The following is a 27,768-nucleotide window of genomic DNA, read 5'->3' on the forward strand; positions in this document are numbered from 1 at the left end:
TGGTGTACAGTATTTACATACATTACATTCAAGCAAACTACTCTATGATAAATATGCTCTTTAAGAAAAAGGCTAAAACTATTATAAATATGTAATATAATCTTTTCGGAACCCACTTAACTGTAAAGTAACTTCAATACCTAATGAACTGAAGTATCATAAACCTGAAAAGGTTTTAATTCTCAGAGAATCTGGTTTTGCGATTGAAATGAAAAGTTTAATGGGAAAAACCGCAGTAAATAATGTATTCATGTTTAGTTCGTTTGAAATGAATGTGTATTTACAGTTTAACAACGAAATAACCAGCTGCTGCGAGATTATTTTGTTAATTAGACGTAGCCTACAAATCTTAGCATCTCTCTAAATAACAAAGGTTTGTCTGTCAGCTGTTTTTGTCCCTAAATCTCCACGTAACGTACCTTTAATTGATTCTCTTTTAGTTATGCAAACTAAACATGATACATTTTGTTTGATTATTGTCTGTTATCTATTAAACCAATAGCGGAATCCCAAATAAATCAAACTCGTTACTTAATATAACAATTTATATAAAATGAAGACGTACTATGACCAGCGATGCACTTGTCTTAGAATGAGACCATCAATTTGTAAACCCGCGCCTAATGCTGCAAACACAACGCGTTTATCATCAACCTATCTTGACTTAAAAAAGAAAGGGGGAAACAAATAACCCATAATTGATTGACGTCTGTATTATCCAATCCTAGATTCTTTAATGTGCTATTGTACATCTCTCTGCTAATACGCTTTGGCAGGAGGCGGGAGATAGATGTATTTTTCTCTCTCGTGGTAGGTTGTCCCTTGGTAACCAGCAGAAGGTTACGAGTTAAAGAATTGGATTATTTGATCATCTGACTACGGAAGGGGAGAGAGTTGGACGGAGAAAAGAAGAACATGATTTTATTTTGAACATTTTTTATTGCCCAGGCCGGCTCATCTCACAGTTAAACGTGGCACTAGAGCGATAGTTTGCTGTGTAACGAATGGAAGACAAAATAAGTTACAAAAAAATCAAGTGATTTGGTGTATGAATATCGCTCATGGATATATACGACGAAGCTAAACTGATCATCTGACTGAAGAGGACTTGACACAGTTGTGTGGTCAACACCAGGGGCAGAATTCTTATTGTTGAATGCTGCTGGGTCCGGTTAAAATAAGAAACTTAATGTACATGTAAGATCAACGTAAAGAAAACTTTGGAGTCCATAACATTATTTTCTTTATTGTTGTTTATATTATTAGGAGTTGAATTGCACGAAAGCAGACGGGCTCTGAATTTCGATACATTTGTCTTTTTTACTTTAACGTTGAATCAAAAAAATATGTATTATTTGATTTGGTAGTCAGCTAGTTAACAGTTGTTGTTTTTTTTTTGTTTGTTTTTTTACTCGATTGTGAGTGATCAATAATGTATTTCTAAAAAGAAATGGCCGGTTTTGTCATAGTAACACCGCTTTCATTATTTATTATGAGAAAAAAAGTTCAAAAAAATGATTGACAGCTGCATATTTTCAAAATATTTAATTCAATATATGTATATAAAAAATAGCAAATGCATAAACGCTAGACAGTATCTTTCATTTTAATATTTAAGGCTGAGACATAATTTAATTTACTACCATGGGTACAAAATTATTAATGTTGTACCCTATAAGTGGGTGCTTTAGTTTTATTGGTAAAAGTGTATGTATGTAACTAGGACTGGTGCTGTTGGGTTAAAGAAGAACACATATCAACTAGCTATAAACAGTGTTGTTTTCAAGCTAATTAAAAGAACAGCAAACAATAAAGTTATTTTAGATCTAAAAGAAGGGCGGCAGTAAATAAGGAAGCCGGTGAAAATGGCCGGCGACTGCGTATACAACAAACACAATGCTAAAGAGGCGACTTGTTTTAGTAACAAACATTTGTTGGACTGCAAGCAGGAAGCTGGAGAAGATGTTGCTATCGATTCCGCGGGGGGAAAAGCCCTGTCCTCCCCTTTCTATGAGGTTATAGACGGAGTACTGTATCGCAAAAAGTTGGAGAAAGGATACATCAATTACAGAGAAGTGCTGGATACAGATAGGAGACTCGGTGCTATTGCAACTTTTCATCAGAAGAGAAATGGAGCGCAGCACCACACCTTGGAGGAGACCTACAGATATGTGGCGGAAAACTACTGGTGGGAAGGTGGGGCCGTTTGTTTTTTTGTTTGTAATGCTTTTGTAAATGTTTTTGTGATTTAATGATTTCTTTAATGTCCTGGTGATGTAGCTTTACACTGCAGGCATATCAAGTCGGTAAAAATTCTTCTGCAATTGAAATACTAGAAACAGAGGACTGCTTTTCCTTTTCAACTTGGGAATTAGGTTCATGGACTAATTAACTTCATTGAAAGTGTTCTTTAGCAAATCTTTTTTTTTTTTTATGCGGATATGGATGTTACAGAATTTAGTAAATAACACTGCACAACGTTTCATCCTAATTATTTTAACATTTTAAGGTGTTGGGTTTTTTGACTTTAGCATGTACTCCACCAACACATTACAGACCTACAGTACATCCTCAGGACTGATGCCTAGTTAAGCATATAACAATTTACACATGTCCAGGGCACCCTTTTAAAAAAAAAAAAAAAAAAATAGAAAGAGTAATAGTCCTAGTAAAGACATGTATACATACAGTAGTTTTATCACAACAGACATGTCCTGTGTTACAAAAATGGCAGCAGCAGCCTTGGAAACCTGTATTCCATTATGCCTGTTTTTGTCATATTTATGAAAAATTCATGAGATTATGTCTGCCACATATTGTCTCTGCTAGTGGCAGCGAGGCACATTTGTTGGTACAATCCTTGTATCTGGTCTGACACCAACATTCTGTCTAAAATCATATCCACTGTGACAGGGTATAATAAGAAATTAAGTTTATACTGATTTTCTCTAATTGGTAGACTCCTATAATTTTCACTATTTCCATTACTGTATGGGTGAATGTGTTATCATTGGACACATGTTGGATGCAGTCATGCATTCAATTTAGGTAGACTAAAGCATTCTGTTTGGGTTTCATGGCAGTACTTTTTTTTTATTATTCTTTTTTTTTTTTATAAAGTTTCTATTTCAAGACTGATGCAGTTGGATTTGATCCAGTGTTGTTGGTGGCCATGTAGGTCACAGTTTTCTTTAATATTTAGAAAGCTGAAGGGCACATATAGATACATTTTGACACCCAAATGATTTAAATCTTTACCAGGGATTTGGGGTTTTATTTTCGTTCACAACCTCTATCTGTGTCAGCATTGTTTGATTATTTTTATTTATTTCTTAGCAGACGCCCTTATCCAGGGCAACTTACAATCGTAAGCAGATACAATTCAGGTATCACAGTACAAGTAATAATACAAATTAAGAGCAGTAGAAATACAAATGAATTATTTCTTTAATGTCCCCCAAGAAATTACTCGCTCTGAAAGAAAGTTCTATTTAAGGTCTGATCTTTGTTCATCAGACTTTTATATCACTCCAGAGCAAGTATTTCTGTGGCAATGCTCCAGTAAAATACAGGTAGTTCATTTCCTGCAAATTATGCTGCCCATAAGAAACATGTGGGATCATCAGAAAGGGTCCTACCTTTTAACATGGGAAGTTTGGGGTAGAGCAGACCAAGAACTTGCAGTGTTGTGGCAGGATAAATGGGCTTCAACAAAGTGAAAATAAATTATGGAAGAGATAAAGCGGTGACTGTGACTTTCATCCTCCACCTCAGATGTAAATTCAAAATTAGAAAGCTGTGACATGAAAAAGTAGATCACCATGACCTACACATGGATGGAAATACGATTCTTGCTGAATAACAGTTTGCTACATTCCTGATTTTACTATGAGTTTAAGAACACACCTGAGCGTGTAAGATATACACTGTGGCTAATCAAGCTTGTATTAAAACCTGGAATGGGAATATTAGGGACTTGTGAGAATATTATAAACATAAATGCTGTGATAATGATTTTAAATAGATCATCCACAACTTCAAAACACACAATTCTATGGTAAAATGTCTAAGAAACTAGACACATGCAGAAACATTTGTCTACTTGTCTTAGTTTAAGTTTTGTCTTTAAATACGATAATGGACTAGTGAGAAATAAAAAAAAAAAAGAGCAATATGGCGATAATTTAAAAGCCTTAGTTATTACACATTTTTAAAGGTAAAATTTGAATTCAGATCAAATGGAAAATATCTGTTTAGCAGGCAATTCCATGAAACTGTTACTCAGGCCTACTTTCATTACATAGATAAGTCATCTATACCAGACTAATTGCAAACCTGTATGTTTGTGAAGATGGGAAATGCTGCAGAATTGTAATCATCAGGAATGGAATATTTGACATGGCAATTGTATTATGTTTTTGAATGGATCTATGACTGTATATTACACAGATATGTATTCCAATGAAAATATCTTCAATATTTTCAATATCACCATTTCTTTCCCAGGAATGTTTTTTCCCATTCGGGATTATGTCCTAGGATGTAAGGAATGCACAGGAAGAAGGATGGGGATGCATGTAAGTGCTTCATGGCTATCTCCTGGTTTTGAAAAGTGCTGAGATTTAAATGTATTAAAGAGGAGAAGAGCCAGTCCCTTTATAAATTTAAGACAACTTACTAAGTTTAACAATTTCATAACCCTCTTTTTTTAAAAATCAAAATTGATTGTGTGAAGACACATTAAATGGGTTCAAATTTAGGCCACTTGATTAGAATTTTTTTTTTTTTTAACTTGACAAGATAGTGGCAAGATTAAAAATGTAATGGGATGCAGTTAGTTTGGAGGAATAAACCTACTACATAATTTTGTCTGAAACAAAATGCTGTAGATACAGTATTCGGAAAGCTTTAGCTCATGAGTTAAAGGTTTTTTTCAATGTTTAAGAACAATAAAGAATAAAGTACAGTTTATGAAACTGTTCTAGACTGTCACTGAACTGTATATTTTACTGTATTTCCACACACACACACACACACACACACAAATATTAAGGTTAGTGTGTCTAGTTTCAGTATTTCCAAAAATGTATTTAAGTGCACAAATTTGTTTAATGTCACCCTGTGTGAAAGTTTAGTCTTAAAAAAAATTAAGGAAAAAAAAAACAGAGCAGACCTTCTTGAACACACTTTGAAAAACAATAATGTTTTTTGCATTTCCAGGGGTATGAAGAAACTATTACCAAAACATTAGTTTCCCATGGGACTGACGTTCTTAAAAAGTTGAACAGCCAGCGTGATGAAGGTCTATTCTGTGACATAACCTTGATTGTGGATGGAGCCACATACTCTGCACATAAGGCAGTGCTTGCAGCTGTCAGTGAATACTTCAAGGAAATGTTTACAGAAATGGATTCCACATCCAATCATAAGTCGGCAGTTGATCTAACTGGTGAGCAGCAAAACAAAAAGAAAAGAATATTTGATTTGCATAGATATTGAAAACATGTAATGCTATGCAAGAAAATGTTTCTCCTACAAAAAGAAAAAATGGAATGACTTGTTGATTTGCATGTTCTGTATCCATAGTGTTAATTGTGCCACCATATACAGTTCTTCTCAACAGTGAGTATTCTATTAAATGTATCTGTTTTTGTTCTAGGTTTCAGCCCGGACAGTTTTCTGCCATTGCTGGAGTTTTCATATACCTCCACTCTGTCTTTGAAGCTGGAGAACCTTACAGAGATCTGTGCTATGGCCAGGCACTTCAGGATGTGGTCGGTGGTTGAGTTGTGCAAAGGCATTCAGAAAGAGCAAGTGGACATTAAGGACTATTCAGGGATACAGCGCGTGGGGGTCAAACACTCCATCTACACTCCATCTCCTACCTCTGTGGAAATCTCTGGCATCACGTCTATAATTAAGAGCCAGCAAGACAGCCCACCTTCTCTCGGAAAAGACGAGAAATACAATAATGAAACTCCAAATAGTCAGGATTATATGGAGAATTCCAGATGCCGCTTTATGGAATCAAACTTTAAGGATTCTGCAAAGAGCAAAGCGCACGTTTTGGAGAATAGCTTTAAATGCACATTGGGAACATCGGAAGAACTGAGTACAGGCAAGTTGCCCAGGAATTACTCATCACTGCAGAAGGCAGATAAGCAAACCATCAGCACTCCCATGAAACGGCTGAAGTTGTTGGATTTCAAGTCTCCATCTAAAAAAAGAAAGTCTTCTCCCAAGAACCTTACTTGTACAAAAATATCTCCTAGCCATCAGAATCCAAACTGGGCCATGGCTTCTCCAACGCAAGACAAAAAGGAGATTTCTTTACAGGGCATCACAACCACTCCTATCCAAGCAAACTACAAGAAGCAGTTATGTTTTTCTCTTCCAGACGAGTGCACCCAAGAAAGGCTGGAAATCTGTGCAGAAACATTCAAATCTCCAGTTAAGACAGAGCCTGTGGAAGAGGAGGTGCAGTCTCCCAATACAGTAGAAAAATACAAGCTGCTCCGTGTGTTGGGTCTGCAGCGCAAATCCTTGATTGTCTGTGGAGAGGAGTTGACAGGATGGAGGCAAAAGAAACGTCTCAGGAAGCTTAAAGCCTGCAGCTATTCCCTGACCACCAGACGAAAAAGGAGCACGGGTAACCTTAACTCAGGAGAACACCGTGATGACAAACAAAGCCTTCCTGAGGGGAAGATTAACCTGGGAATAATTAAAGCTGAAAAGACAGAATCTGAAATAAGCCCCGTGCACAGGCATAAGGTTATGTCAAGAAGGCGAGGCTATGGTTGGACTACAAGAAGCAAAGTTGCATCAGTTAAATTGAGGGTAGCTGCTGAACAAAAAGCCCTGCAAACCATTCATAGTGCAACAGAGAAAACTACTGTCGGATGCAATAGAGGCAGGAGCTCCAGACTAGAAAGTAGACAGCTACCAAGCGTTCGACATGGAAACGTTCAGATTAACAAGCACATTAAAAAAGAAATGCCGGCTAAGCAGAGTGTCTTTACAGATAACCATGTCAGAAGTAGACGCTTAGGTCTTGTACATTCAAACAAGCCATCGTTTTTACCTGTTCAGGTAAACAATCCAATTGCTGAAGAGTGTTCTTTGGAGGATCTTTCCAGGGGAAGCACAAATAAAAACATTAGGATATTGAGGAGCATCAGGCAGACAGAAAAGATTAATGAAAAGTATGTTGGGAAGAAAGCTGCCCTGGTAGGGGCAAGACAGAAGTTGGATTGTCAACCACTTCAGAAAGGACGCACTCCATCAAAGAGTCCTTTTTTTTGCAACAAAGAAGTGGGAAAAGCTGTGAAGCAAACCAAATCTGGGAATGCAGATGCCAGGAACCAAAGATTTAGATCAAGCACTTGTAAAGTTCAGCTTTCTTCAGGGCTGGGTAAACGAAAGAGAAAGCCCAGTCAAAAACTATTGGATGCTGGGTTTTTGTTTAACTTGCACAGGCCAGAAAGCACAAAAGAGGTGGCTGGCAGCAGCACAAAGAGGGACAGTAAAAAACATGAACTCTGTCTAACAACCACCTCTGTCTCGAAACTAAGTTCCAAAAAGATAAGTGGCGGTGGGCCTCAGACTTCAGAAATTCTGGGTAGAACTCGCGGGGCAATTAAAAATGCGGAAGCTGTACTGGTTCTTGGGAGGAAGTTGCTGAAGGTCAAAGGCAACAGGCCTTTAGTTAAGAGAAGTGAGTCCTATTGGTCAGCTGACGGTAGAAGTGGAAAGTGCAACATTGACCGTACTGCTTCAAGAAAGATGGCTAACGTACAATTACTGGCAGACCTTGGATCTACATTTGACTACACGGATGGACTACCAAAGGTATGCATTAACACATAGGCTAAATGAAGTAAAAGGGCTATTCCATTCTGTAGTAGTGATCTTTGCATTTGGGTTAGTGCACTTGTACTCAATCAGACTTATTGGTAAACCTCCTGTAGTAAGAACAAGAAGATGCAGGACAAACAGTCAGGGATTGCCGTGAATAAGTGGATTTAATGAAGTATCCAATTTTAGATTTGAGAAATAGTCTGAACACACTAAAAACAACTGACATTGTAGATGTAGTTAGTTATCGCTATACGTAGACATTTTTGCCTGAAAATAACTTTTTAATAAAAGTCAAGCTGTGTGGGGCCATTCATAGGTAAGTTGTAAGCCACGTTTGGCCTTTGGGCCTCTTAATGATAAGGCTGTCATATTTACAATTTTTGTGAACTGTACAACAGTGTGTCAATGATAGACAGGGCCTTCAAGCTAAATAAAATACTCAATTAAAAAATAATAATAATAATAATTCTTACCATTGGGGATTCAAAAGCACTTGACATTTAGTAGTAATCTGTATATATATATATATATTCATATTCTTTTTTTGCACATCTGCATTTGTGTTGGAGTAAGTACAGAGATGAATACAACACAATGTCAAGTACACATCAACTGATGCTTTTCATCGATAGGGACTGCCGCTGTTTGCACAAAGACCTTTTGAGCAACAAAATGCATTCCGTATCCAGTAGTACTGATACATAAGAACATAAGAAAGTTTACAAACGAGAGGAGGCCATTCAGCCCATCTTGCTCGTTTGGTTGTTAGTAGCTTATTGATCCCAGAATCTCATCAAGCAGCTTCTTGAAGGATCCCAGGGTGTCAGCTTCAACAACATTACTGGGGAGTTGGTTCCAGACCCTCACAATTCTCTGTGTAAAAAAGTGCCTCCTATTTTCTGTTCTGAATGCCCCTTTATCTAATCTCCATTTATGACCCCTGGTCCTTTTTTCTTTTTTCAAGTCAAAGAAGTCCCCCGGGTTGACATTGTCTATACCTTTTAGGATTTTGAATGTTTGAATCAGATCGCCGCGTAGTCTTCTTTGTTCAAGACTGAATAGATTCAATTCTTTTAGCCTGTCTGCATACAACATGCCTTTTAAACCTGGGATAATTCTGGTTGCTCTTCTTTGCACTCTTTCTAGAGCAGCAATATCCTTTTTGTAACGAGGTGACCAGAACTGAACACAATATTCTAGGTGAGGTCTTACTAATGCATTGTAGAGTTTTAACATTACTTCCCTTGATTTAAATTCAACACTTCTCACAATATATCCGAGCATCTTGTTAGCCTTTTTTATAGCTTCCCCACATTGTATAGATGAAGACATTTCTGAGTCAACATAAACTCCTAGGTCTTTTTCATAGTTACCTTCTTCAATTTCACTATCTCCCATATGATATTTATAATGCACATTTTTATTGCCCGCATGCAATACCTTACACTTTTCTCTATTAAGTGTAATTTGCCATGTGTCTGCCCAATTCTGAATGCTGTCTAGATCATTTTGAATGACCTTTGCTGCTTCAACAGTGTTTGCCACTCCTCCTATTTTTGTGTCGTCTGCAAATTTAACGAGTTTTCTTACTATACCAGAATCTAAATCATTAATGTAGATTAGGAATAGCAGAGGACCTAATACTGATCCCTGTGGTACACCACTGGTTACCTCACTCCATTTTGAGGTTTCCCCTCTAATCAGTACTTTCTGTTTTCTCCATGTTAACCACTCCCTAATCCATGAGCATGCATTTCCTTGAATCCCTACTGCGTTCAGTTTGAGAATTAATCTTTTATGCGTGACTTTGTCAAAAGCTTTCTGGAAATCTAAATAGACCATGTCGTATGCTTTGCAGTTATCCATTTTCAATGTTGCATCCTCAAAAAAGTCAAGTAGGTTAGTTAGACGTGATCTCCCTTTCCTAAAACCATGCTGGCTGTCTCCCAGGATATTGTTACCATATAGGTAATTTTCCATTTTGGATCTTATTATAGATGCATCTTCATGTGTTATATATATATATATATATATATATATATATATATATATATATATATATATATATATATATATATATATATATATATATATATATCAATCATGGTTCCAATTAGACTATAGACTCATTTTAAAATGTCAAAGTGATCAGGAAACCTGTGTGAATTTTGTAGTTGAGATGAAGTGCAATTGTTCTCTTTCTGCCAACTTTGTGATTGCAGTTGGCAGACTTTTTTTTAATTTTATTTATTTATTTGTTTAGATTGTAGACATGAAGACCAGACTGCCCAAGTTTGCTGAAGTGATTAAAAGGACTCGTGTGAAGCGGCTAAAAGCTCGAGTTTCAACAAATGGCAGCTGCAGCAGCATCTCGGTGTCTTCACACACCTGCTCTGAATGTAAAGATTCTTTCAAAAACTGTGACTCTCTTATCATGCACAAAATAAGACACATAGAAGGAAAACATTGGCCTTGTCCGGTAAGTGTGTTCGTTTTTTGATTCAGTAGGTCCGCTATCGAGGGATTACAGTTGCTTCATGTTATGAAGTCGAAGATAAAGAAACAATTGGTTGAATAGGAGGAGTAATCAAAACCGAAAAAAACCATACAAATCCCAGGCCCATAATCCAAAATCAGAAAGTAGTTCTTTAAATTGATACTACTGTCAATGAATATTATTTTTATACATCCAATACACTCTTCATCTAGACACACAACTTATTTCATTCTTTGTGTAAATACATAAAAATAAGGATTGACTGTAAATTTTGGCTTGCACAAGAAAGTGATCTTAGATTATGCATGTGCACTAATAAAGCATGTATTTTTGGAAGATGTACTATTTCCTTCATGTTCATATGCATATTTTCTGATATAAAACTAAAAATAATTAAAACAGAAGTATGTTTATACAGTGGTAGCTTAGTGAAAGGTTATTTATTTAATATTCATTATTCATATTAGACACCTAATATTGTAGTCGTATGTTGGTTTAAATGGTTAAACAGGTTTAATCTTTTAAAGTTTGAATGTTTAGGAAATTTAACAGTATCTGCTTTTTTTTCCCAGCTGTGTAAAAAAACTTTCTTCAGGCAGAAAAACGTGCAGAACCATATTCGTACTCACGATCAGATGCTCTACAGATGCAAGCATTGTATGAAATAGCAGAGAGAAAGAGGGCTGACTCTAAAGGGTTAGGAGGTATGTATGAAATGGTCCTGACACCAACATGTTTCAGACCAAAATTCCTTACTTCTGCAAGACATTCTTTACATTTTTTTCAGTGCACGGTGTAAATTCATTTTCGAAGAGATGTGACATGTATTGGACTTGAATCTTAGGCAGGTTCATGGTTAGGTTAGGATAGATTTTATAAAAAATCTTGCATATACATTTGGCCCAGTGCATTGCTGTGTTTTATCTTGGTAAGATTAGCCTGTTTTTAAATAAACTTAATATTTATGGAGCTAATATTGGATTGACATAGTGACATTGAATAGAAGCATACTGCTGTTTTTGAACAGCTTATGCTGCATGGCAAAAGAAGAATAACATTGCAGAAAAGAAAAACAAAATCTTTAATGACTTTTCCCTTTTTTCTGTTTTTAGGAGATGTCCACCGGGGACAGAACATCGCATTTCTAAAGTTGAGGTGTTTGTTTTAAGAAGACTATGACTTGTAAACAACTATTACTATACAACAGTGTTGTGGAAATCCCAGTGTTTGTGTAATTACTTGAACTAAATAAGCCAAAACTTCAAACATGAACCCTGGGAAGATGGGCTCTCGAAGTAAACATTTGCAGAAATGTAAACAAATTATTTATAACATTTTAATGGATCTGTTTATTAATAAATGTTAAATTGCTCAATGATTTTAACCTAAGATGCATGAATTTCTAGATGCTGAAATTGAAGAATGCTGGGTATACTTGAAGGGACAGACATTACAACTCTAGTTTCTGTGTCTTTGTATAATGGTCATAATTGTGTTTTTTTTGACTGCAGTGTTCTGTCATGTCTGCCTAATAAAAGAGAGACTGTTTAAGTGAGGATGAGGCAAGGTTTAAAAACATGTTCCTCTTATCAGCATCACAATGTTATCTCTGGTCACCCAATTACTTCTGTTGAATATACTTTGAGTTTGGAATATGCAGAGATTTCAAAGACCGCACTGCAGACAAAGTAGCTGCTACTTTTATGAGATTTAATTGGCATGTTCTGAATAAATGTAAATTAAAAAAGTGAAGAACCAAAATATTTTCAGCACAGTAAAAAAAAGGGGGGGGGGGGGGGGGGGCTGTAATATTGTTAATTACGCTGTTGAAAGCAAAAACATTTGTTTTTTTTTTTTTTTTGTTTTTTTTTAAAACATTGATTAGCACTCCTTTTAAAATGTGATTTTGAATAAATGTAATTGACAGGATAATTACAGTTCTTGTTTTTTAAGAAGAATGTGGTCATAGGCCTTCTATTTAATATCTTGTAAATATTGAAATGTTCGGAACATTCATGGAGGGTTACATTTTAAAGTGTGTGTGTAATATATATATAGAAACATCATCTAGTTGTACTGGCACTGTATAAATACATTTCCAATTTTAAAATATTCTCTTGGTTTCTTTTACATGTCAGAAGTTGCATTCTCTTACGTGTTAAATATAATACAATTTGATCATTTTAGTTTTAGCAAAATATTACATTTTAAAAAACTTTAACCCAGGATGAACAGTTTTAAATAAAGTTCACTGGCCTACTGGCTAGTCCTAGTTTGTGGCTCCCCAATCCACATGTAAACTTCAATGAAACCGATGACAAGAGTATAATATAGTGGCTCCAATTACAGAAAAAAAAAACATTTTATATTAAAATACATTTTTTAAATTATAAAACGAAATTTCGACTAGTGGTTTTCCCAGAGTTGCATGGATTTTGTGATAGCATTGGTAGTTATTCCAAAACTGCAGTTGGATTTGTGTAAAATAAATAAATGATTTTACACCATTATTATTATTATTATTATTATTATTATATTTTTTTTTTTACCCCTTTCAAAATGTTGCTTTTTTTTTCTTACAATGTTCCTTCAATGAAAAAGATAATGGAAGTAAGTGTGTGATATGAATCTTATTTTTATTCTGGAAAAACAAACCTGATACACCAGGAAACTAGACACAAACTAGGTTAGGAAATCAGTTGCTGTCATTGCCTTCATGGGTTGTGGGCAGTGACTCCTTATCAGAACCTTATAATCGTTGCAGGGTCCAGTCAAAACTACAAACTGGCATTGGAACATCTGAATTTCAGGAAGAGGAAAACTTGAATACCTAGAACATTCTGTAGCACAGCCAGCGGACTACAAAATCAATTTAATACACATTTGTATTCACAGTAATACTTTACTTTCAAATTCTGAAATGCTGATTTATATTAGTAAAGTTTCTGAGCGTTTCTGGTTTGTCCATTATGCATACTTGTCATGTTGTTTAGATTATAAAATAAATGGCTCGTTATTATTTTGAAACTGATTTTCCTGATTGTAATGAAATAAATCCATTGGTTGTTCTCTGTTAACCATCAGGATGCATGACATTTCCCAGCCATTTTAAAAATGGTATTTAAAGCAGGGCCAAGACCCTGACATAATTACTAAATATATCTGAGAATGATCCCTTCAAAGCAGCCCTGCTGAATCAAACTTTGTGTTACCTTTAGAATTTTGAGATACTGTCATTTATATTTGAATTAAGAAAAATGAGTCAATTGCCATTCAAAACAGATTGCCAGCAGTCGCTGTCCAGAAGCAGCATGTTTGGAAAGCAATATAAAATGCATTTACCTTCAGGAGATGACATTAAGGGGTATGATTCCTTGTTACTCTTTTCTTGCACTGGGTTCTTCCACGTGAAACATCCATAATCACTCTGCTCCACCAACAATTTAAAACAGATATTCTATACAAATGATATAACTTGTGTCTAACACTATTGGAGCCAGGCCCCTATTTATAAATGTACCTTCATCTATGGAATACTTTCTTACCTTCTTATTAAGTTTCCTCTAAGGGCCAGTTTTCAGTATAGGCAATAATTGCTATTATGTGAATTATCACTGAATTGCAGTGTAAAATACAGAGTCTGACGCTGGTGTCTGACATTTTTCTTGCTGCAATGCAAATTCCATCATCATTCCAAGATGGCAGTGCCCTCTGACAGACTTTCTCAATGTTAGCAACTGTCTGGGATTGTACACGCACGTCTACAGGTTCTCAGCGTGCCACAAAAGGCAACACAACATGTAGGCATAAACAAAAACGTCTATCTTTTTTAGATGTGGATCTCCTGTTATTAGTTTTCTTTATTGTATTATCAGGAGTACTGTCAATACAGTAGACTAAAACAGCAGCAGCATTGGATGGGTGCCATGTTGAATGAACTTGTAATTGCTTGTAATATTGCCAGCAATGTTGCAAATAAGTGTTTCCTTGTATAACCAGCTGTTACATTTAAAGTGTATAATGTACTACTAGAAATTAAAATAGTGAAACAAGCAGTACACTTTACCTTCCATTTCACTTGATCAAGTGACTATCTTGAAGGAATATCTTTGGAAAAGTGATTGAAGGATTCCACTGTAAAGGGAGCTGAACTGCGGACCCCTTGACTGTTAAGATTGGCATCTTCAGATGCCCTGCTGACACTGAGGGCAGCTATGGAGAGAGCAGCACAGAGATGCTGCCAGCTTCTTATGCCCTTCACAATGGAGAGTGGGGCTGGGGACTGGAGCAGCAGGCTGTTGACTTTATATAAGCATAATCAAAGACCCAATCACAGCAACTTGCCATTAAATATGTTATCACATTTAATACATACAGTATTAGAGAGGAACAATGTTTGCAGTTCCCATTTCATTCTATTGTTAAATATTAAGTTGCAGCTTGCGAATTTTCCCAGCTGACAAAATCTGATGTAAACTGTTATAGCACACAATGGAGCACATAAAAATGGAAGTTCTTTGCTGACTGACTCAGAACTTCAATTGAGGTTGTGATATCACAATGGAAAATGAAGTAATTTAAACTTCAGTGGCTAATTGTATAAAACACCTTACATATTAACTTTAACAATACATTTCCCTTAGCTAAGCTATTGACTGGGCTAAGTTGTTTTCTGTATCACCCTTAAACTCAAGATACATTTAAATGGAAATTGGTCACTGAAGTTTTATGGAACAATTACAGTTTGCACCAGCCTGGCAAATACACATTATTATTTGTTTTGCTTCCAGTATAATTAGAATAACCTTGCAATTGAGGCCATACTTCTCAACACACTCGAAACACATCTTTTGTAGGAAGCAGCGGTGGGATGTTTTGAGGAATGGAAACCTAATACGTCATTCGAGTGACAGTTCGGTTCAGGCCAAGGCTCTTGGCCATCCACAGCAGAAGAATGATTTTTCCTAGGAGAGCACCATCACCTTCAACCTTGTAGACATCTTGAGATTGTTAGAGAGCTGTGGAATATATTTGGAATTATCACTAAAAGCAGTAGTCTTACACCTCAAGAATGCTAATCATTGCTAACTACCACAATAAGTTTGGTTAAAATTCAACTTAAAGTATTTTATCAATAATAAAATAAAAAATAAAATAAACCCCACAGCAGACACTTACTTGTCGTAAGATGACAATTATGGCACATTATTTCTTTCAGGTACCCTTAACCAACCAATTGATGGAAAAGGCTACAATCATTGTGGCTGGGTCTTTTCTCAATATACAGTAAAACCCGCAAGGAATCCGGCATGATTTTTAAGTCTCTTCTGTCTAAAATCAATGTAAATATGACTATGAATACAGCACCGGGAAATGTGATTTTTCTTTTCTAAGTTTAAAACTATTATAAAAAAAAAACAAAATAAAACCAAAAACAATATATTATGTATATACTTAAAAGTCCTGCTGGCGTCATTTCGTGCAGTTTTTGAACAGCAAATGAATGATAAACGCCCACACAATGAGCTATCTCTTGAAAGAAAATGTGCCCTTATCAAAAAAGATGAACATTTATCAAAACCAACACAAAAAGAGACAAGTGAAAACAAAATCGCAAGGCAAACCAGTTCAGACTTTGTGAAAACAAAAGATGCCTACTTTAAAACAACACAGAGAAAAGCTGTTCTGAATGCCAGCATAAAGTGCCTGAATCCTGCATGCAGGAACAGGATGAACAAGTGAACGTCTTTAGATGGGAATGGTTTAAACAGGCTCGTGCAATTACTGAGGCATTGTTGAGTTTTTATACTGTGTATGTACAGTAATATTATGTTTTTTTTTAAACATTCAATTACTTTTTACATTACCTTTTTTATGTACAGAATTCTATTTTTGACAGTAGCTCTGTAATCCAGCACACTGTCTAATCCGACTAAATTTTCAAGTCCCAAACGATGCCAGATTGTACAGGTTCCCGGTTTTTTGTAATTGTATAACAAAATTATGTTGACCACCAGGTGCCAAGGCCTTAACATACTCTAGTACCGAAGCATGCCTACACAATTGTAAAAGAACATTTGCCTGCCCTATAGTATTATGCCAGGAATGCCAATAAAGAAAACAAATATATATGCAAATTATTTGTGAAACTGGAGGTGTATTTTTTTTAAAATCTTTACAAAGCCTTTGCTCTGGGGGAACCATTCCATTTCTACTACAATACATTACACTTTCCAGTATACTACAGGCAAGCAAAACAGTCACTGCATGCCAGGAGCAAAGACAAATACTACAAAAAACAGCTCTATTCCGGTACAATGTTGTGAGGAAAATGACATGGTAGAGTGACTTGTGGTTTGCTTTGAATTACGTGGCTCTGATAAAAGTAACCTTGTGTGTTTAGATGCTATTTATTTTTGAGCACAAGAACACATTTACATTAAAAAAAATAATGATTATTTCTGGCGAATGCTGAGAAACTAGCAATGTGGATGCTGAAGTTTCAGTGATTGTTTGGAGTGCAGTGAGTTCGAAGCAGATCTCTTTCTGCTCTCCAGGGTACAGTAAGAACTACAAAATGGCAATGAAACACCTGCGTGGAGCAAAAAACAGACATAAGCACATATAAAAAAGAAAAATCTAGCTGCATTGGCACCCTCAACATTAAATGTGTTGTTAAATGTGTTTAGGAAAAATAAGTTATATTAACATTCAGGGTTGTTTATTACAAATTTGAAAACATTTCGATACAAACTTTGCACTGGTGCAAACAGAAAATTAGGCCCAATATGTTTGTTTATTCACTTAGATCAGGGGCTGCAAACCCTGGTCTAGGAGAGCTGCAGGGTCAGTTACTTAATTGAACCAATTATTTTCTTAACTGGTCAACATTTAAACATCTGTCCAGGTCTTTAGCCATTGTTGATTTAAAGATACCCAGAAAACCTGCAGGATTGTGGCTCTCCAGGACCAGGGTTGGCAACCCTTGACTTAGATGGTCTTTCGGCATTTGTTACCGGAAGCCTGAGTGAACAGTTGGCATTACACATTAAGAAATGATTTTATTTCTGGACTCAGTACTTATCACCCAGAGACTATGAAGTGTTGAATGGTAAAATGTGAAGTCCATTTATACATTTCTAACAGCTGTTAGAAATCTGCAACAATTAGTAGCTGGACAAAAGACATGGTAAACACCTACCTTAGATTCTTCCAGCCATCATGAGGGGACATGAATCCTTGTTAGTATTCTCTTCTTTCTTACACTTCTTCCAAGAACCACTTCCGTAGTGTATTCTGGTCCACCCACAACCTGGAAGTTTAAGAAATGTTGTATTTTTAACGTCGAAATAAAACTACAAGATATGACTTGTTTTACTTGTTTATTTACTTTTATGAGAGGATAATGAGTTGTACATCTTCATACCTAGCGGATATTAATGTTCAGGCAATATGGGCATTTTTTTAAGTGCTAAAAACTGTTGTGTTCAGTGTGATTTAATCCAGTTTTAAAGTGCTGTAGTTATAAATGTTGTGTATTTTAGAAATAACCTGTTAGTGCAAACTATATTTATTGTTTCAAACTTGACTATTTTGTAGGCATATTCATCATTGGAGAAGTAACTGAAAGATTTCACAGCAAAGGTTGCTGACCTGCACACCCCTTGACTTGAGGATATTCATCTTCAGGAGTCCCAGCAGGAGGTCCTGCCGACACTGTGAGAGCAGCAATGGAGAGAACAGCACAGAGGTACAGCCAGCAGACTGCCATCTTCTTCAGCTTTTTACTGTTATTTACTGTAGCAGGAAATCGGATGAACCAGCTTTACCATTTGCATGCAACATTATCAGAGTGAGTTTTTTCGCAGCTAAGAAAGCTTGTAAGCAGGCCATAGCAATGTAAACGGATATCGCTATTCAAGCAGCGCTGTTCATTATAATGTGGAGTCGTTACTTTTCTTCTAGAATCAATATGGAGTCTCCTAGAGATTACATTGAAGTGTTGAGTAAGAAAAAAGAGTGGGTGATGAATTGATTGATTGAGCTACTACAATACCTGTACTTGGTTTTAAATATTACGGTCAGTAAAAAGGTAATGTTCTTTGGTTCTTTTGGTTGGAAGATAACATTGGTATGCTTACATGATATTTCTCAGTGCAAGAAATTTAACATAATTCATTTTTTTCCAGTTAGAGTTCCTGGAGGCAAAACAAGAAAAAAATGTGTTGACCTTCTAGTAGCTTTGTAGCTTATACACTTCTACAAATAGTCTGTTTGTTGAGCCATGACAATTTCCAAAAACATTATTGCTAAATGTTGCTATATGGGGATTTCCAGTTTTATTATTACCAGGTTTGTATTGTTAAATGTGTCTTTGTCTTTTTGAATACAATACTGGGTAAAACTGTTTCCATGTATGACAAAACAACATTGGGATTTCATAGGGGGTGTTGGAAAGGCACTGCAGTAAAATGGAGCACATTCCCTTCTGTAAAACCTTCTTTGACAGGGGTGTAGACAGTAGATTGCTGACTATGCCACTGAGGATAACAAAATAGATCTGATTAAAATATATACCTGTGGAAGAATAAACACTTCAGTCTAAATTTAGAGCCAAAGTTATTCAGTGCACTTTATTAACATTCCAGCAAATGCAGGGAGAGACAATCAGAAGGCAACCGAATATAAGTTCTTCTAATAACCCATGAGTTCTCTGCTCGCAGGCAGAAACAAAGAGTTTATATAGCTAAACAGGCATGACTCTACACAAGGCAGTAACCAATCAAGTCTTTACAAGTATTCTACTTGTACCAATCACATGTTAATAAGCTTCTTATAGTAACCTTGTATTTCTATCTGCAGTGGCTAGTACTTTGCATTGTGTAAGAAAAGTGAAAATGCAAGCAAAATGTTTATCTAGTTTCTTAGCAACTTGCAGTTACAGATAGTGACAGCCAGAACATTCTGAAGAAATAAAAGACCTATTGTACTCATTCTCCAACTTTCTATCATGTATACAATTTTTCCAGACACAAGTCTATGTCTAACATTGTTCACTTCCACAAAACCTTTTACCTTTACCAGGACACATAGGGCAGGATTTTCAAAAGGTCGTAAATGATAACTCCAGTTTTAATCAACAAATCGGTATGTAGCATTGATTTTGGCATTTTCAAGCGGTTGTTATGTGTATTTTGTTATTAAATATTCGTCCTAATGTGATTTCTGAAATTATATTGATTTACAAAATAATGTTAATCTTAACGAGCAGTGCTTCTTGCAACTGTTTCTTTTGTTTGTGTGGGAATTTTAAAGGAAATCCATGTTAATTGTCATAATTTATCAGGAGTTAATTTGCACTTGGAAAAATAGGGTTTTAATTAATGAAAGAGTATATAACTCACCTTGAAACAGACAACGTTGTTTTATGATGGGAGCGCGAATTGTGCTTCCATTCATTTTTCTTGATCTCGTTAACATGAATTTGATTAACGATGACCACTCATTTAGTCGTTGAGACAGGAAGTGATTTACTTGACCTGCGACAATTAAGCATTTTAGTGAGGAATGCATGGACTCAATTTCAAAGTATTAACGGATCGATTTAATTAACATGTTTCGTTTGAAAATCACTTGCTACTAAAGCTCTTATTACTACACCGTGAGTTCAATACAATAACACTTTTTTGAAAATACTACCCATAGGTTCTTTATACCCAGAAAACATAATAGATTCAATGTAATAGAGATGACAAGAAAAGAGATACCAACATATAAAAAGTTTCAGCAGCAGCAAAACATTCATTATGCAAACAGCAACAAAGTCTTTTTATCATCCGTTTCACTTTCTGATGTTTTCTCACACTTACACATACATGTGTGTAAACAATTCAATTAGTGCAGTACCCAAAAAAGGCATTGCAATTATAAAGTGACAAACAATATACAAGATGTGCACTGATTAATTCACAGTGTAATACATACATAATATAATATAAGAATGATAGTCAACCCCAAACAGCCTGATAATAAAGGGGGAATGGCTGACACTGCTGGGACACCCAAGCTTAATTCTAAATGTGGTTTCCCATGTAACTGTTAAGTTGCGTTCAGATCTCACATTAATATCCATTAATATTCTTTTACAGAAGGTACCCTGTCTTTTTCTTTCTCCAGGTAAGTTTACAGTCTAAAACAAGTATGTCCAAGAAATAAGAAAAGGTATGCTATTAGGTTCTATGTATGAGTGATGAGCTAGACCCCAGCGTCAATCCAGGGACCGCTATCCCTGCACATGTGAAAGTGCTGTGTTCTCTGCACTGCTTAGCCTCTGGTTCCTTTCAGTCCAGTTGGAATGTCTGGAGGGATAGCCCAATCCACCTTTTCCAGAGTGCTAGGCAAATTTCTGGATGTCATGCTGAAAAGGACAGGCCAATACATATAATTTCCTAAGGATACTAGCATAACTGATGTTGGCTGAGGCTTTGCTAAGCAACTCTGTTTCATGCTGAGTGACCTCAGTCGTAAGGACTCTCAGCTCCTTCTCAGAAAACTTTTATTTTATTTTCTGTGCGCCAAGAGGACTTTGCTGCCCTTCGTCTGACATTTTTTTGGTTTGTATTTTCTTGCTCCACAAATGTCATATAGCGACTACTGCTCTCTGTACTCCTAACTCTGCAAGTGCAGCCACTAAATAGACCGATGCACTCATTGAGACTGTCATTATCATAATTTGCAGATCATTATTTGTGCGTGTTGAGCTTACATAGGGCGCAGTGCAAAATAATTGCCTGGCCGCAATGCAATTTGAATTTTGCATCCGCGCCTATACTTACATCACCCCTAAGTGTTCCTCATGTGTATTTACACACCCTAACCCTAACCTTAACTAAACCTTGCTCTAAACCTAACCCTAACCCTCCTAATACTAACTCTAAACCTAACCCTAACCCTTTTCTGATTGTGTACTTACATATATTGTGCAAAAATATGTGTACATTAAGCACATTGTAACTATGCATAATAACATTGTAATACACATGTATTTACTATGTAACTACTATGTAAATACACAGTAATGGGAGACACAATGTAAAGTGGTACTGTTTTTCTTTGCTGGCATACTCGGAGAGTGTCTTTTAAGAAAAGCTCACTGTGGTTTATGATATCTCGTAAGATGAAATATGAGGGTCGTAAACTAGAACGGAGATGGTGGGAATCTAAACTGCATGTACATTACATCGCATGGAAGGGCCACCATATATATATATATATATATATATATATATATATATATATATATATATATATATATATATATATATATATATATAATACATGGATGAAGGGATTTGCATCCTGAGTCATTCGAAAAAAGGCATAGTACCACAGTAGTGACGTCAAAAAGTGATAATTCCTCTAGAGGAAAATATACTTGAACTTGACCCATTTGACTCCTCGAGACCATCACTTTTAATTCAAACACAAAATGTTTTCAATCACTTGACAACACCCACAGTACAGAAATGTTCATTAATGATCAACAAAATGAGAATACGTTAAAAAAAAAAAAAAAATGATGTAAAGCTGGTACATTCGTATCTCAGAGAAACTGGAGAGGAACAGGAAATTAAAACAAGGTAAAGGCAACCATTCAAATAAAGCACTACTGGATAATGACATAGAATGCCTGTACAGCACTGAAATACTACATTTAAAAAAAACAACTGTACTGCTGAACCTCATCATCTTTAATATTAGCATCACAAGGGTATCCATGTATTATAAAAAACAATAGATGGGCCTCTTCAGTGAGGTACAGGAAAAAAATTTGGTCTCGTAATTTACTATGATATCCTAAAGCAACTACAATTAACACTGCATCTAGAAAATTAACAAAAGCTAAAAACATCTAATCCATTTACATTAGATGTTTTTAGCTTTTGTTAATTTTCTAGATGCGGTGTTAATTGTAGTTGCTTTAGGATATCATAGTAAGGAACAGTGCAAATAAGGAACAGGGGTATGCAGCTATGACAACACACTAAAATATTTTTAAACAACATTCACCTTTCTGTTTTAAAATATGTGTTCTCTTTTATGTGGTAAAGTGATAGCATGGAATACAACAACTGTTAATGACAATTGCTGTGATAAGTACTTTGAAAAATCCATTATATGGCCATTAGCCTGCTGCTTAGCACTAATCGTGGTCTACATTACTACCTTAATACCTTGTTAGTCTTATATTCGTCTTAACAAGGGTTTGTGAAGCTATCTGTAAACGTCTTATAAATATATCAAATCCTACATCCAGCCACCGACAGATCCATCTCCTGTTCATCCTCCTCTCTTACCTGTCATGATTTCTCCTCTTTCTTTTGGAACAAAATTGATAATCTATTCTACGCTATCCCGTCACAAACCCAGTTTACTACTTGACCACCTTGACACTCCTCCGGTTGCCTCTTCTGCCCTCTCCTCTTTCTCTCCTCTCTTTATTGCTGATGTCTCCGGCTTACTGTTGAAATCAACTACTGCCACGTGCCCCCTGGACCCCTGGCTGACTTACCTTGTCCATCTCTGTGCTTCTGATCTTGCTCCTTCCATTATGCACACTCTCAACCTGTCCCTCGACTCTGGCCTGGTTCCTGCTGCCCTTAAGCTTGCCCGAGTTACACCGGTACTCAAAAAACCCTCCCTCGACCCAGCTGACTTAACTAATTTCTGTCCCATCTCCAATCTCCCTTTTCTCTCCAAAACTCTCGAAAGGGCTGTAGCCATTCAGCTGATGAAACATCTCATGGATAACAATCTGCTTGAATCTCTACAGTCTGGCTTCCAGTCGCACACAGTACTGAAACTATTCTCTGATCCGGATTGTGAATGATATCCTGCTTAATGCTGATGCTGGTGCTCCTCATTGACCTAACAGTCGTTTTTGACACCATAGATCATGACATTCTTCTTGACCGCCTTCAGAAGTATGCTGGGATCTCTGCAACCTGTCTATCCTTGATGTCCTCTTACCTATCCATATGCATGCAGTCTGTTGTCTATGCCAGATGCAGTGGTGTCGCAAACCCAGTCACTTGTGGTGTCCCCCAAGGATCTGTTCTTGGGCCCTTTCTCTTCAATATCTACATGCTTCCCCTGGGTCACCTCATCCGCCAACACAGCCTCATGTTTCACTTCTATGCTGACGACACCCAGCTCTATTTAAAACTCAACCCTGGAAGCCCCTCTGCCATGGTTTGGCTCTCGGCTTGTATTCAAGACATCGAGGCCTAGATGTCTGCCAGTTTTCTTCAGCTAAATACTAGCAAATCTGAACTCCTTCTAGTAGGATCTAAAACTCAGCTTAAGAATCTCTATATAGCTGCCCTGAACCACAGAAACTGTCTGCTGCTGCCTTCCCCCACAGTACGCAGCCTTGGTGTACTTCTTGACAGAAACCTCTCCTTTGATGCCCACATCTCCTCTGTGGTCAACTCTTCCTTCAACCATCTTCGAAACATCTCCAAAGTCCGTCCCTCCCAGATGCGGAGATACTTTGTCGTGCATTTGTCTTCTCACGACTCGACTACTTCAACTCTCTATATGGTGGTCTCCCCGCACGCACCATAAACCGACTGCAGCTAGTTCAGAATGCTGCTGCCAGGATCCTTACCAGATGTAAAAAAGAGAACACATAACCCACCGCCTTGCCCAGCTGCACTTGCTACCTGTAAAGTTCAGGATTACTTTAAAAACTCTCCTGCTCACCTACAATGCCCTTCATCACACAGGTCCCGTGTACCTCCTAAACCTGCTGACCCGCTATGTCCCTGCTCGCAAGTTGAGGTCCTCCGACTGTGGCCTGCTTGTTATCCCCAAGCAAAAGTGCACCACACTTGGAGAACGCTCATTTATCTTCATAGCCGGCTCTTTGGAACTCTCTCCCAGTTTTGTTACATGATGCTCCCACCGTCGCTCGCTTTAAATCAACTCTCAAGACCTACTTGTTCTCTCTTGCTTTCCATGCTCTTTAAGCCTGATAGTGTTAGCTGTTGTGTCGTTGTTACTATTTCATGTATTGTGCTACTATATCATGTATTATGCATTTTTCACTGTATTTAATGTATTATGCATTGATTTTTTTTTTTACTGTATTTCATGTATTATGCATAGTTTTCTTTTTTACTGTATATCATGTATTATGCATTTCTCTGTATTTAAAGTGTTATGGATTTTCTTGTTGTTATTGCATCTTGTAAAACGTTTTGTGATGGTGGTCCACTATGAAAAGCGCTATATAAAATAAAGATTGATTGATTGATTGATTGATTGATTGATTGATTGATTGATTGATTGATATCCTTGCTTTTTAACAACTCCTTTGGGGTACTTTGTGTATTATCCATCCCTTAAATAAAAGATAAAATCAAAATTGTGTTTTTAATTGTGTCGTTTATAAAATACAATCTGCAAAAGGTTAACAGTTATCCACATATTGTCATTTACCTTACTTATTTTTGGGACCTTTTGCTTCAATATCAAAAGAGACAAATGGCTAGACAGTACTCAGTACCAAAGAAGTAACATCAAGATGTTTTAGATTTCCAAAACAGGATGGTTGTAGTTTACAAAATAACCACTAGAAGACAGATAATCCTGAACCCCAAGTGAATTTATATTATTATTAGTTTATTTAGCAGACACCTTTATCCAAAGCGACATACAGAGACTGGGGTGCGTGAACTATGCATCAGCTGCAGAGTCACTTACAATTACGTCTCACCTGAAAGACGGAGCACAAGGAGGTTAAGTGACTTGCTCAGGGTCACACAGTGAGCCAGTGGCTGAGGTGGGATTTGAACCGGGGACCTCCTAGTTACAAGCCCTTTTCTTTGACCACTGGACCACACAGCCTCCTATAGATACTGACATTAAATTGAAAAAGGAAGAAGCACTATTGGTGTCAGTCGGTGAGCTAGCAGAAGTATCAGAGATGCTTTGATTATTCGTATATGCAGGAAGGCAGTAGATTCACTACTGTACTATATGTTCGCAAAGTCTTTTCAACACGTTTGTATTTGAACACTGAAAGACCATAAAATAAAGTTTAGCAAAATATGTGCCCAATATGTATATCCTGTGCAGCATGTGCATTTTAAATAGGTGAAAACACAACTATAAAATGAGCTTAGTAGCATTTGGTGAGGTCTTGTGATACTAATAGAGTGTAGTGAGGATTGTACACTAGATGTTTTGGTGAAATGGGCAATGAGGATTGTTTTCTGATGTTGCAATGTGGTTGAATTTATAAAGGTTCAAAACATTTGTTTTATCAAAAGTAAAATCCATGTCCAGAATAAGTTGAATAAATACACTATAAAAATAATAAAACATGATAATAAAAAAGAAACAATCTGATCATTGCAGAGTGTTTATTGCTGGGGGTTAGAACTGAATTCTTTGCCCAATTCAAACCACTAGAGGGGGTCCTTAGACTGAAAATAAAATATGAAAGAATAGTTTCTTTTCACCATAACAAAAAAAGTACTGTACCAGTAACTATAATTAATTATTTGTTGCATTTTTATATCTAAGTTGAATTGAAATGTTTTCTAAATCTTACACAGATTCTGTCCACAATGATGTTTCACATCACTTTGCTTTTTAAAAAGCGGTGCATACCTTGCCGTTGTAATAATACAAAAAACCACATTGATGATACCCAACTATATTTCTCAGGTAATACAACACAAGCACAATCATGCAGTGCATATATGGTATTCATCATGTTAAATATATATGGTACTAAGTAGCATGTGTACATTATTATGTATTTTTAAATTCAAGTAACATTATGTGTGTGTGTAGCCAAGGGTTTAAAATACATTATATTATCATTAGTCCATTTTTTTCTGTTGAAGATCTTCATTCTTTGTATTTCAAACCCATTACAGAGGTCTGGCCTACAGCAAAGGTACCAGGATGTGGCAGTTTATCTATAATGTTGCATTTGAAACTTTTGCATATCAAAAAATAAGTGAAAAACCAAGAGATTCTCAGCACAATAAAGGGGGCACCAGTAATAATGTTAATCTATCTCATAAGGGGTACAGTTCACTATTTTAAGCCAGGCAAAATAATCATGCCAAAGATTATTAAACTTTTTTGATACAGATGACAGGCTGTTAGCCATTGTCTAACACTGTTGCTACAGCAAGAGCATGCTGTAAGACACTTGGCAGGACCTACTACATAACAATGAAGAGGTTAAACAGTGATGATGTGGGTAAGATGGAGCCAGCAACTCTGCAAAACTGCAGGTTTAACATGATTACATTTGTATTGTCTACTAAACCCAAAACCCGCATTTGAGTGTAAACTACAAAGCTTGGATTAAAGTAACATAACTTTGATGTTGCAACATAGCTTCATTTGTTGTTCAATGATCAGCTCCAGTCGTTTTTGATGTATTAGAAGTGAATACACATATTTTGTGTTGATAGGCAGCAATCCATTATGCATGATCCAGAATCATCTTATAGCTCTACAATGGCACATGTGTTTTCTGTAAAAAGCAGTTCTTCCTGAGTAACAAACAAACTGACCACCACTTCTCCTATTCATGACTCAAATTATATTAAATCCCTTCCAATAAGGACAACAAACCACAGTGTAAGAAATACTGTGTTTTCATTAAGACTGTAATGCCACTCACAATAAGATTTGGCTGAGTGCCTCATTGTAAACCAGACACACACACCAGGTGCACCCTTTTCATCACTATGCGAGAGCCGAAAGCTGTCACAAAAAGTCTCAGTCAAAGAAAATGTAATCTTACTTAAGCTAGTTGGGAGTTAATTACGGGCACACTAGCAGGCTGTTTTTTACCTGAACAATTGTGTCTTTGAAAGCAGGGGAATGCAGATTTAACAACTGGATACCTCCAAGTAAGCATCGACATCATAACCCCCAAAGAAACCACCATACAGTAATAATAATATCTTTATATAGCACCTTTCATAGTGGACCACCATCACAAAGTGCTTTACAGAGGTAGGCTGTGAACTGTGCATTCTATGCAGAGTCACTTACATTGATTTAACATCTCATCCACAGGGTAGAGCACAAGGCAGTTAAGTGACTTGCTCAGGGTCACACAGTGAGTCAGTCAGTGGCAAAGGTGGGATTTGAACCGGTGACCTTCTGGTTACAAACCCTGGACTTTAACCACTGGACCACACTGCCTCCTTGAGTACCAATAAGATAGCATTCTTGTTCTTTTGCAGAGACTTTATGAAAACAGAGCATGTGATCTCCAGCACTCCATTATTTTAAACACAATTTGCACAGTAACCACACTTTTTTTGACTATTGTGCAAAAATTTCAAATTGAACATCTGTGTGATCATTGCAAATTG

The 27,768-nt window shown here is 36.5% G+C and overlaps 1 protein-coding gene across 1 annotated transcript; it reads left to right on the plus strand.

Annotated features, from left to right (window-relative positions):
* The first annotated feature begins 751 nt into the window (after positions 1-751).
* Positions 752-11,910, plus strand: LOC117405168 (uncharacterized). The gene is made up of 7 exons (XM_034008002.3): positions 752-2,196; positions 4,507-4,577; positions 5,221-5,449; positions 5,660-7,848; positions 10,121-10,336; positions 10,927-11,058; positions 11,467-11,910. Exons 1-6 carry the CDS (start codon positions 1,866-1,868, stop codon positions 11,020-11,022), a joined length of 3,132 nt encoding a protein of 1,043 aa, XP_033863893.3. The 5' UTR covers positions 752-1,865; the 3' UTR covers positions 11,023-11,058; positions 11,467-11,910.
* Positions 11,911-27,768: the final 15,858 nt, after the last annotated feature.

The sequence above is a fragment of the Acipenser ruthenus genome, chromosome 9 (assembly GCF_902713425.1).
Source record: "Acipenser ruthenus chromosome 9, fAciRut3.2 maternal haplotype, whole genome shotgun sequence".
Classification (NCBI taxonomy): domain Eukaryota; kingdom Metazoa; phylum Chordata; class Actinopteri; order Acipenseriformes; family Acipenseridae; genus Acipenser; species Acipenser ruthenus.

What these genes read in the sequence shown, in the direction of transcription:
- LOC117405168 (XM_034008002.3), top strand. Translation starts at nt 1,866, where the DNA reads ATGGCCGGCGACTGCGTATACAACAAACACAATGCTAAAGAGGCGACT. An exon ending in GGAAAACTACTGGTGGGAAG is followed by an intron (nt 2,197 to 4,506) that starts GTGGGGCCGTTT and finishes TTTCTTTCCCAG; the next exon opens with GAATGTTTTTTCCCATTCGG. An exon ending in GTCGGCAGTTGATCTAACTG is followed by an intron (nt 5,450 to 5,659) that starts GTGAGCAGCAAA and finishes TTTTTGTTCTAG; the next exon opens with GTTTCAGCCCGGACAGTTTT.